The 12,497-nt window shown below is 34.5% G+C and overlaps 1 protein-coding gene across 1 annotated transcript; it reads left to right on the top strand.

Moving 5' to 3' along the window:
- The first annotated feature begins 588 nt into the window (after window positions 1-588).
- Window positions 589-6,107, top strand: LOC122523556 (uncharacterized protein DDB_G0271670-like). The gene is made up of 2 exons (XM_043645395.1): window positions 589-3,537; window positions 5,104-6,107. Exons 1-2 carry the CDS (start codon window positions 2,361-2,363, stop codon window positions 5,889-5,891), a joined length of 1,965 nt encoding a protein of 654 aa, XP_043501330.1. The 5' UTR covers window positions 589-2,360; the 3' UTR covers window positions 5,892-6,107.
- The last annotated feature ends 6,390 nt before the right edge of the window (window positions 6,108-12,497 follow it).

Here is a 12,497-nt window from a genome sequence, read left to right as displayed (position 1 = left end):
TATACATGGGGATAGATGCGTATGCAAATACCAACTAGCATAAACGTTTCAAAGATACATTTAAAATTTATATATCTTCGTTTAACTTATCTATTATAGATACTCCACTTATACACAAATTAACAACAAATAAATATATAAATAAATTATTGTTTTTTCTTTTTTATTATTTCATAGACACTTTTATATAATTAATGTTGTTTCTGCGCATGCCAATATTTGTTTATCATTTATCAGCTCATTGTATACTTTAAAACCGTGTTTGAATTTAATGTAAAAAAAAAACAACATTACTTTCCGGTTCATCTAATATTATCGAGTATCCTGCTTTGGTGTATGTTCAGAGAAACAAAAGAAATCAATAGAAAAATGATCAAATATACAGGGTGAGTCGGAATAAATTATTACATCTATCTCTTATAGGACCGAGTCTTTTTTTTCTGTAGCGTTCATTCAAGTTATTCTAAAAAAAGTTTGTCCGGAGGGAAGAAAAATAGGTGTAAACTTTGTTGACAAAGGAGTACATTTATCTTAAAATAAAGATAAGACAATTTTCTTTTTGAAACTTATGTCTGGAGTCAGCATTTATATCCATAGAGATGTATATCCAGGTATATAAGTATCCATAGGTTTCTCATTCTTGTCCATTTAAAGGACAGGGCAAAACAGAACAGGACAGAATAGGATAGGACAGATATCGAGCGGGTTACCTAGGGTTGAGGATTAGAAGTTTGCTGTAAAGAATGGTAAAGAACGTTGAAGCGTATCGAAACACCGAATCGAGCCGAGCCGTGCCGAGCGAGTACCGACGTGTGTTTCTGGGGAGAGAGAGCTACCACGTTTTACGGGACTACTTTTGTATAGCGGAGAAGAAAAATAGAAAGAAAGAAAGAAAGTAAGAAAGAAAAGAAAAGAAAAAAAAGGAAAGAAATAAGGTATAGGAGGGTAGGGATTTACCATAGCTTCGTTCAAGTAGGACGAATTCTTGAGGAAAAAAAAAATTATTATTTGACCTATCGAGAAAAGGAGATGAAACGTGTAAACAAAAAACGATGATGATTAAATAGTTAGGTAGGATGATATTTAAAAGGACTTTCGATTCGGATGTATGTATATCGTTGTCGGTCAGAGGAGGAGGACTCGAGGAGGCAAGTCGGTTCGATGTTGGAGGAGTGACGAAGCCGAGCGAAGCCGATTCGAGCCGAAGAAGGCGCGATGTCCGTTTCGAAGCGGATTCGAGAGGCTAGCATGATTCGTTGTCGTAGAGAAACATAATATATCGGTGAGGAGGAGGAGGAGTAAGAGGGGATGGCGACGAAGAAAAGAGGAGGAGTAGCATGAGGAGGAGGAGGAGGAGGAGGAGGAAAGGTGGAATTGGAAGGGTCGACGGAAGGAGGAAAAGAAAGAAGGATCGTAATAATGAGGAGCTCCGAGAAAAGAGACTACGAAAAGGGTGCAGGAGAAGGTTGGTTGGTTGAAAGGAAGGAAGGAAGGCAGGAAGGAAGGAAGGAAGGAAAGAAAAGGAGAGGGTCTTTTCTCGGGAAACGATCAGTCAGTGTAGTGGTCCAGCGAGAAGGACGAGGACGCGTCCTTGGTGTTTGTTGGTCGAGGTGTATTCATTGAGAGAGGGTAGATTCATCACTGTCCAATACTGTACAATAACAATACAACACACAACCAACAACGATAGCCATCTAAAGACGACACAACTACGACGAAGAGAATCGTTCGAAGAGAGGAAGAGAGAGAGAGGAAGAGGAGAATAATAAGTGGAGTGGTGAGGCGAGGGGATTAAGAGGAGAAAAGAGTTGGACAGTAGTAAGGAAAGAGTCTCGAGTGTATGTGTGTAGAGAGAAGAGAGAGAGAGACCGAATCGAGCCGGGCCGAACCGAGCCGCGCCGAGAGTAGCGTAAAGGCCAAGTCGAGCCGTGCCGAGCTGGGCCGAGCTGAGCCGAAGGTTATATACCGGTGTCAGGCTGCATGAGCAGGCGCGCGCGTCCTATCCTCTTGCGCGCGTCCAGCCGAGCGAGCAAGCAAGCAAGTAAGCAAATAAGCAAGCAAGCGAGCGAGCAAGTAAGCAAGCAAGCAAGCAAGTGAACGAACGAACGAACGAACAAGAGTGTAAAGGAGCGCAATCATTGACCACAGCAAGTGTATCCAAGATCGTAAGAGGAGGACGTAATCGAGAGACAGATAGATAGGAAGAAAGAAAACGAACAAGAAGGAGGGAAGGCAGGCAAACAGAGATAAGAATTGGAATTAGTAGAAGAAGCAGAAGTGTGATCTCTTCTTTCTCGCAGAAGTTGTGTGCGTGTCTGATCGCGGCTGATTCGCGCGCGCGCGCTCCTAGCCGGCCGTGTATGGACGTCGTCACGCATGGTGCACGCACCGAGGAGGACAAGGCTCAAGCCCTGGAATCCGGCTCTCGTTTACGTTCCTCTGCTCGTCTTGGTTATCTCAACTCTTCTTCGTCGGCTAGTTTATCTTCATCTTCTGCGACGATTACAACAGCAGCAGCAGGAGCAGGAGGAACCGCAGGGAACACTACTAACACTACTACAACCACCGCTACCACTACTGCCACTACCACCTGCCGAACATCAGGTAAACGTAAAAGAAAGAGGAAGAGGCGTCAACAACGAACCAGCAACACCAACGACAACGATAATAACGAAAACAACGACATCGACGAGGCCGACGGTCTTCAAACCGTTCTCGAATCCTCATCTTCCTCGGTATCCCGTACTCATACCAATTCATCTATCCTTATCGAGGATAATCTCTTATCATCGCCTAGTGGAAATAACGCAAACACCGGTGGTGGTGGTGGTGGTGCAAGTGCAACCACTGCTGGATCTTCTTCGATTGGTAGAAGAAACGACGAAGGAACATCCCGCCATCGACACAATCACAACAACAACAATAACAATAGTTGTAGTAGTAACCACCACCGTCAGCAGCAACGAACCGAGGATAACGACGATAATACGGCTACTGGCGGTGGTGGTGGTAGTAGTGGAACCCGTGGCGAAGTTGAAGAAGAATACAACAATAACAATCACCATCACGAGGAAGAAGAAGAAGACGAGGAACTGGTGGGCGGGGAAAGATCGAACGAGAGGAATCATCGAAATACAGGAAACGGCTCATCCCCGAACACTACTACTACTACGACTAATACCACTACTACGACAACGACACTGCGTAACGGTGGAAACAACAGCAACACTCGTGCAGCAGCTTCTTCAACTGCTGCTGCTACTGCTTCTGCTGCTGCTTCTGCGGCCGCATCTTCTTCCTCTTCTGTACCTTCTCTCGCCGACATCACGTTTCTCAATCGAAGAACGGCCAAACGATCGGCCAGGAGATGTAACAACGCGAGCGGTCGCAGGAACGCGATGACGATGGATCTCCAGAGGCTGATCAATGAGGTGCACGCTAGACCGGCTATCTGGGATCAGAAGAACGTTAACTATCACAATCGCGACGTCATACTGAAGATGTGGCGGGAGATCGCGAGAGCCTGCGAAGTTTCCAGTGAGTACTACGAAAGAGAATGAGAAAGAGAGAGAGAGAAATATATATATAACACATGCTTTCATGCAAGAGTTCAAGAGTGAGAAAGATGAATGGTATATGGTACGTCGTGTGTACTCTCTGAGTATATATACGTGTGTTTCTGGCTCTGTGTGCGTGTGTGTATATGTGGATCAGGTAAAGGAAAGGATAAGGGTTGAGATTTAACTACATAGAGGACGCTCGTATACGTACAACTTAAGAGAACGAATTGAATGTTTCCTCTATTTTTACTTTCCTAACGAGCGGGAAATTCAAATGTCTAGATTATCATTTATCTCTCTCTCTCTCTCTTACTCATTCTCGATCGTTTTGATTCATCGTAGATAAAAGTATGCGGGGGTGGTATCGTTCGTATCGACGCAGAGATGTTATTCACTGTTGAATTCATGCGCTAGATACTTTGAGATTTGCGTTGGTAGATGGCACTGAGATTCATTAATGAATCGACTTGATTTTTTACGCGCGATATTACCTTTTTTTTTAAATATTTTTGCTCAACTTTTACAAATTATTTTCTTTGTCAAAGGTTATTTTCGCAATTTTTGGCTTGATATTCAGTAGCACATTCATTTTTTCTTTTTAAGTAGGTTCAGGGAAATCGATATATAAGTACGTATGAGCAAAGATATTTACTTTATATTTAGAATTTTTTAATTGCATTATCTCTCTCTCTCAAAGCGTATAATTAATATTGAAGTTGATAAATGAACGTTCATATATAAATTCGTTTATTTTCTGAAAATAATTTATAAAGATGAAGGTATATATATTTTAGTTCGTTTAAGAATAGAAATGATTTAACGAAAAGTTTGCTCTCTTGTTCGTCTTACAAATAAATAATAATCGTACTCGAATTTATGATTGAACTTTACCTTAGTCGTTTAAAATAAATAAGTAAGTGTATATATTAAACAGCACCGATCAGTTTCAAGTGAGACAAACTGCTCGATAAAATGACGAAACGAGCGACCTAGTAGTTGTAATCTTTTAAAAGGCCAATTCGATAAGAAACCATGCTCGTATTTTTTAATCCATTTGCATCAGAAAACAGAAACACAAAAACTCATGAAACAACAACGTCTTTATCATCGATCATTTTTCAATAATTTGTACAAATATCTTATGTTGACAACGTAAAAGTTCAATGCATTTAAAAATCAATAATTTTTACTTTCTCAATTGAATTCAGTATTGTCAGCATCAATTATTATAATTAGAATTATTATTTTCATCATTGATAGCACTCACCATTATTTTTCTAAAAGATGAAAATAAGCAAAATAACGCACGCACAAATAACCCTTATTACTCCAAATGTATCTAAAAATGCAACCCAATTTGTTGCAAATAATCAGAACAATCGTATCTACAAGTGTTCTGTTCTGTTAAAAAACAACTACCAAAAGTGAGCTTAAAAAATTATATAAAAATGCAAATGAATTGAACAATGCTTGCGTTCGTAATTAAAAAAAAAAAAAGAAAAAATAAAGCAGTTCCAAACTATATAATCAAATTTTGTTCTAGCCGACGTCGCGAAATCGAAATGGAAGCATCTAAGAGACAACTTTAGAAACGAGTTGAAGAAGACTTATCGTGGGAAATGTGATGGGAGTTTAGGTGGTGGTAGCGAGCACGATTCCAAGTGGGTATGGTTTAGGAGTCTATTCTTCTTGAGGGACCAAATGAATTCTCGGGTTATTGGATGTGCCCTAAATCAAAATTGTGCGGCATTACGTTCATCCCCCGATGGTACGCAGATCGAACCACAAATAGACATACTTGAGGGCCACGAGGAAACCCAATTTGACGATCTCGATGGTGACTCTTGTCAATCTTTGTTATCAAATGACGATGGTTTGCATCACGTAATGCCACCACCTAAAATGAATAAAATAGGGAGGAAAAGAATTCTTATGGAAGCTATGGACAATGATTATCCTGAGATGGATAGGAAAAGGTATGACGTATTGCAAAAAAGATTGATTCTCAATCAGGAGGAGGAAGATGACACTTATCACTTTTTAATGAGCGTTAAAAATCCATTGAAAAGTCTTCCCCTTGATAGACAAATGTTTGTCAGGTTAAAAATCCAAGAAATTGTTTACAACGAGATCAATTCGCAAAACCATCAAATACGTAGCTACGATAATTCGCAAGACGTTAAACCATTGAAATCTCAGAACGATAATGGTAACGGAAGTACCGGTAATAATGGAAATAACGGTGATGTTGTCAGCGATATGTCGAATCCAGCATCGTTACTACAAAATTGCGCTACCGAGGGTTCCAGTGACGACGCTTTTTTCGGTTAAAAATTTATTTATATGTTTATGTTATTGAACTTGTAAGAACGATAATTTTATTAATAGAGAATAAATGAACGTATTTTTTCAACAAAAAGAAAAACGTATACTATAAATATAAATAGGTATTGAATAATGTGATAATGCATCATATATGAGGCCAAAGTTATTCAAACTTTACTAATTAAATAGTTGGAAATATTGATTAAATTAAGTATGCAGGTACATTGTTTTTAAACTGCTGTTTTTTTTTTCTTTCTATTAAGTGAGTATATATTGAAAAAAATACAATCTACGATTTGAATATTATTATGCAGATTTTTTTTGCATTCGTAAATATATAAAAAATTAATTATTAAAAAATATTTAATATATATTAAATAGTAAATTATTTGATAGTGAAATTGTAAAAAATGTAGTCAAACTATTTGGCCTCTCTGTGTAAAGTTTAAATTTATTTTATTCTTCTTTTTGTTTTTCCAAATGAAGAAAACAGGACGAAAATGTTACAACGAAATATTTGAACAAGACTTGTAAGTACTTACACGTGTAAGTATATGCATGTTACCTAGACGATATAATTAACGAGTTTTCTCTTCGCAAGAATCACGTACATGTTATCGTTAACCAACAACGTTACACGTCTCGTAATTACTTTTCATTCGCTAATTGGTTCGTCGTTATGTCTCAAGAGCATTTTTATCCCGCCCCTCCCCCCACTACCTCAATACTTCCCTCTCCTCTTTCCGAGATCATAGTTTGTGTTTTTTCAATTATGCAAATTACATGGAATGTGAACTTGAATTTTTCGGTGCCAATTAAATGGTTCAAATTTTGCATGTCTTTTAATTATCATTATACTTATTTTTGTGTTTTGTTAGTAAAAAAACGACAAAATGTATTTTATTAGTTCAGCATGTTCGTTTAAGATAAATTAATTCTAACTAACTTATATTTCATTTCAATTTAAATGGAAATGTTTTGTTTTTGGGATGACAAATAGGTCTGGTTTTTTGTGTAGTCCTCCCCATATGAGTATAGCCACCTTTTAATGAAACATCAGAATGTATGGCAGATGAAGCGTGTTATCTATTCCCTGACACACAGCAGCCAGAGCTTCAACTTGTCATTGTTTTCTCTTAGGCACCAGCTGCATTGCTTTCAGCCTTTCATACACTCTCCATCCCTTTCCCCTATTAAACATTGATACTTTTCCAGTCTCCTGAACACATCGAAGTGGTTCATTAAACTCAAATTACATCGAAGATATATTATACACGATAAAACTAGATTTATTTATCTTATCTCTAAGATCACACGCACAAATCCATGTTATGTTAGTCTTTCTACACTTTAAATCATCCATTTCTTTTAAAGTGTCTATTAAATAGATACAAGTTATCTTAATAGGTAATCTTTGAAACTAAACTGAAGTAGAAAACTAAACATAATTTATCCGCTTAGTTCAAATCGAATCGAAAGATAAGGTATATACATATGCTTATAGATGCACCGATGATATATTCTAAAGGTGTATATATACCAGGTGTTCAAAAAAAAATTATAAAAAAAAAAAAATTAAAATCAAACTTAAACCACCTGTTAATGAAAACGCTTATATATGTAGAATGTAGAAAATCGAAATCGTGATGTACCAGTGACACACCATAGAACGAAAAGCAAGCAGTAACGTTGAGGCAGAGACGAGCCTTCAGAGACAAGTAGTGAACACCATTGTATTACCTCGACGCCGTTAAACTCGTCGAGATAACGTCGTTCGACAGCAGTTTGCACTAGTTCGAGGATACTATGTACACCAAACTTCAGCTTGTTATTATTATTATGCATCTACCTAGATACCTAGTACGTTTAACGAGCTAGTTATTGGACATCGAAGAGGCTTCGGTATATAGAACAGACAAGCTGTTTAAATTTCATTAAAATGAAACAATTTACGTGTTTAGTTATCGAGTTAATACTTGTTTTTTGTTGTTGTTTTGTTTTAATATTCTTCTCAACAGATTTTTAAATACATTAGATCGGTATTTGTAATGAAATATTTATGAATTTATATTATCATTATAAAATATTTGATATCCGTGAATCAATTAATTAGACAATGTTTAAATTATCGGCTCAACATGTAAAACGATAAAAAACAAAATATGTGAATAATTATTTAATAAAATATCGATGTTAGCATTAATAGGTAACTTGAAATTACCGCTAATTCATAGAAGCGGGGTGGGGGCTTCATTACCATTTAAAAAATAGAAAAGTATGAATAGTAATAGGGTGAGATAAAATGACGAAAATAAAAAACTAGAAACAAAATATACGAAGAAAATGATATTAGAGTGAATCAATAGTTCGTGCGTTTATTGCGTTAGAAATTATGTTATAAACTGCATAATGGATTGTTTTTTTTGTAAAATTTACTTTGAAAATATTATTAAAAAAAAGAAAAAAACGTCACGAACTTTTAGTTCACCCTAATAGAAAAAGATAGTGATAGGTAAAGTATAAGGCATGGAAATCCAATTCTGTGATATATTTTGAGATATCCTTTCATCGTTGATTTCCTTCTCATTCATTTGGTCTATCTCTCTATTACTATCTAGGTCCTTAACAGTGAAATTCACGAAATAACGAGGTAACTTTTCGTTCGGGCAAAGCAACCGTGTCGTCTAGACGGGATGTACTATATTTGCACGGTATATTGCACCAGTTGAATACGTTATTCGAAAGTCTACCTCGGCAGTGTGCTCGACAGACCACTCGGTTTTCCATACAAAAGGGGATTAGCATCGTCTTCTTTCCTTCTCTCTCTTTTTCTTTTTCTTTTTCTTTTTATTTTTCTTCTATCCATCTTCTTTCTCTTTTTCTTCTATCTTTAAAAAGCCATGGTGTTCTCTCGTTTTCTATTATTTTCTAACATCTTTTCCCCCGGTGTTACTACTACCACTACTATTATTCCATCGTGAAACCACTATGACGTCGTGGTCTTATGGTTTCTTGCACGACGACAATGCACGAACTTATTCTTCCACCCTTTTCTGTTTTATTTATTTGTATGTTTTTTATGGGATGAAGGATAAACGTAGATAGAGATAAAGTGTAATGAAAAATATATACGTGATTGGTAGTTTGTTTGGAAATATAATTAACGATGCATGAAAAGTATGATATATTTTTTAAAATATTATTTGATTTTTATATTTTCTTCGTTATTTCTCGTTAAACTCGTTAATAATTTTTCTAAAATTTACTAAACGAATTTGATTTGAAGAGAACAAAAAATAGTGATATAAGCGTTAAATTATATTCAATTATTTTAATAACGTAAATTTCTATTTTTTCATAATTCGTTGTTTAGAATATACGATTTGTAATATCATATGTATTGATCGTTAGATTCAAACTAAAAAAAACGGGAAAATATTTGTTTGATTAATGTATTAAGTATATAATACGCACACCGAACGGTCTCTTTAATGATTCGTTTATATCTAACGTTTTTCTTTCGCATACATTTTTATAAACATTGTCCTTCTTTATTAAACATTAGAAATTCGTAACAATAGAAACATGTAATGTTAAATATATATTTTAGAATATTTTAAAGATTTTTTATTTGTTAGAATATTTTGTAAATTAGTAATTGTTCGGTGTATCTGTATTCTATCGAAGTTTTTGACACGATTTTTTTAAGAAATGGCAACGATCTCAAACGTACAAATGTTTTTACTCATTCGTTCGTATTACAATTAATTTCGTTTTTTAATTAACGCCTTTAGAATATTGTTTCTTTAAATTGTTCGTTTCATCAGAAAAACAACTACCCTTATTTTTAACAACAACAACAACCTGACATATTCTGGTAAGTCCTTTGTAATCAATTATTCGAATGTCTTTTTATTTGAATATTGTATATCCATGTTTCTTGCAGTAGTTCATTCCCGAATATTTGTCATAAACTGGTTGTAAAAATTATACAAGTGCATTAACAACATAATAATATGCTGGAATTTTTGAGAACATCATTCAATTTGTTAATATTTTACATCATAGATAGATCATTTTTAAATTAGTTTTTTTTTTTTTAAGAAACTTTTTGGACCGGTAGTATAATTTTATGAATTAATAAATAATTTTATTAGTATGATAGATTAAATTAGATTTAAAAAAAAAGAAAAAAAAGAAAAAAAAGAAAAAATAGGATTATAGTAGACGTGAATTTGAATATAAAATTTTAAAATCACTTTAGCATGGTAGAAGGTTAACGGAATAATTCGAAACAAGTGGCAGAAGTCGAGTTAAGTGAATTTAATTATTCCTTATGCTTTTAGTTTTACTTCGTAAGATCACATATAAGATGAGATAAGATATAATATTTTTCCATAAAACTTTTCATATTAACGAAATAGTTTGAGATAATAGGTAATACAGTTTAAAAGTAAATTTAAATCTTTCTTATACTTTTCGTATTACGTTAATGAGATATCGATGATATGATAAAATATAAGTACATTATTTTGTTCGTAAAACTTTTCAAATTAAGAAAAAAAAAAAATATATATATAATATAATTTGGAATAGAAAAAAAAAATACGAATTTAATTGTTTCTTATTTTTTTAAAGTTTATTCCTTTTCTTTTTCTTAACAGATAATATAAACGATTAGATCTATTTTTATACTTCTAATGTTCGTAGATAAAACGTAAAAAACAATTTAATGAATTTTGTTCATAAAATTTGACGAACAGGAGGAGGGGGGGGATAGAAAAATTGAAAGAAAAGTATCACGAAGGTGTTCAAAAGTAAATTTGATTATTTATTACGTTTTTATTTTTCGTTGTACCAAGTTAGGACACACACACACAAACACATATATTACATAGATACAGATAAGAGTTAAAGGAAACGTAATTTCGAAGAGGAGGCCTCTTCTTCTTCTCTCGAGAGTAGCACGTGCCTTTCTTTGAAGTCGTATAGACGTTCTGCGGAATAGAAAACGCGTTTACCTTTTGTCTGGGAACATCGGAGTTTAGATATGTATGTAGATTTTTATATAAACATATATATATACACACATATATTTATATAAAAAGGTAGGAAAGTGAAAAAAAAACTTGTGGAGACAAACCGAGTGAGAAAAAAATGAGAGAAACAGACAGAATAAATGTGGATACGTGTACGTGTACGTGTATGTCTGTGTGTGTGGGAGTGAAAACTATGTGTGTATGTGTAAGAGAGAGAGAGAAAGAGAAAGAAAAATGTACATCTGTGTGCACGTGCGAGAGACTTTCTTTGATCACGAAGTAAAATGCAATCACATCCTACCTCTTTTTAGATTTCTATCTTTTTTTTCTTCTTCTTCTCTTTTTTCGTCATTTTTATTTTTTCCCTTCCTTCGGCTTTTCTCTTTCTATCATTTTTTTTTGTTCTTTTTTCTTTCTTTCTTTTTTTTTTTTTTCTATATCCTCGAAGCATTTGCAAAGCTCCATAAAAGGGTTCATCCTCCGTAACCCGCGGCTTTACGTTCGATAACATCTATCTACAGGGTGTCTGGTAAATATCCGAACGAGTAATGTCATTTATAATAAAATTCATGATATTATCCAAATTTTGATCGTTTCGTAATATAAACGAATTATTTTTTCGTCATTGCGATATAATAATACGATATATAATTTTTAATAATATTTATTACCATTCGTTTCAATACTTTTTGAATATTCATTCTACTAATTGTATTAAATATATTTACATTATGTTCACAGTTGCATGTTTTCAAAAGAGAGAAAAAAAGAAAAAATTATCCACGTTAATGAGTATTAACGAGGATAAGTTCTTTTTTTTCTTTTTTCGAGATATTTTTCAACGTCCAATCATGAAAATGCAAATCAATGTTGGTAATGGTTGGTTTCTTCGATGGATCGGGAGATTAGAATCAATGCTTCTGGTTTTACGGGCAAACTTGTTTCTCAAAGCTAAGGGTGACGGGGAGTTAGAATAGTTGGGTGGAGGCGGGGGGCGGGAGGGGGGAAGGAGGAGGAGGTTGCAGTCGTGCACTCGTGTCGTTAACTCGTCAACTCACGACGGGACGTGATCGTGAAAGAAGAACAAAGTATATAAGTAAGAGTAAATATATAGATTCATTCGTTGGAAGTGAAAAAGTAAAAGAGAATAGAAAATAAAAGAAAAGAAAGAAAGAAATAAAGAAAGAAAGAAAAACTTTAAAGGATCGTCTCACTCTCTTTATCTTTCTCTCTTTCTTTCTTTTTGTAACTGGCTGATGCTGGTTGGTTGGTTAGTTGGTTGGTTGGTTGGTTGGTTGGTTGGTTGGGTGACTTTACCGGTCCGCCAACGTTCCTTCTTGTTGACTCTTGGTGAACATTTTATAAGTGAATTAATTTGTGAAATAAAAGAAAGATGATTGTAGAGAGAGAGATGGAAATAAAATGATTGAATTTATTTGACGTATTACGTTTTACGATCATTTGTTATACGATAATTATTATAATTAATTTTTGTTGTTGTTGTTGGTATAATGAATAACAAAAAAAGAACAATTTTTGCTGATTTACAATTTGTGTATTTTCTTATAAACTG

Source organism: Polistes fuscatus, unplaced genomic scaffold (genome assembly GCF_010416935.1).
Source record: "Polistes fuscatus isolate 324 unplaced genomic scaffold, CU_Pfus_HIC Scaffold1, whole genome shotgun sequence".
Classification (NCBI taxonomy): Eukaryota; Metazoa; Arthropoda; class Insecta; order Hymenoptera; family Vespidae; genus Polistes; species Polistes fuscatus.
This window is presented reverse-complemented; position numbering and strand designations above follow the sequence as displayed.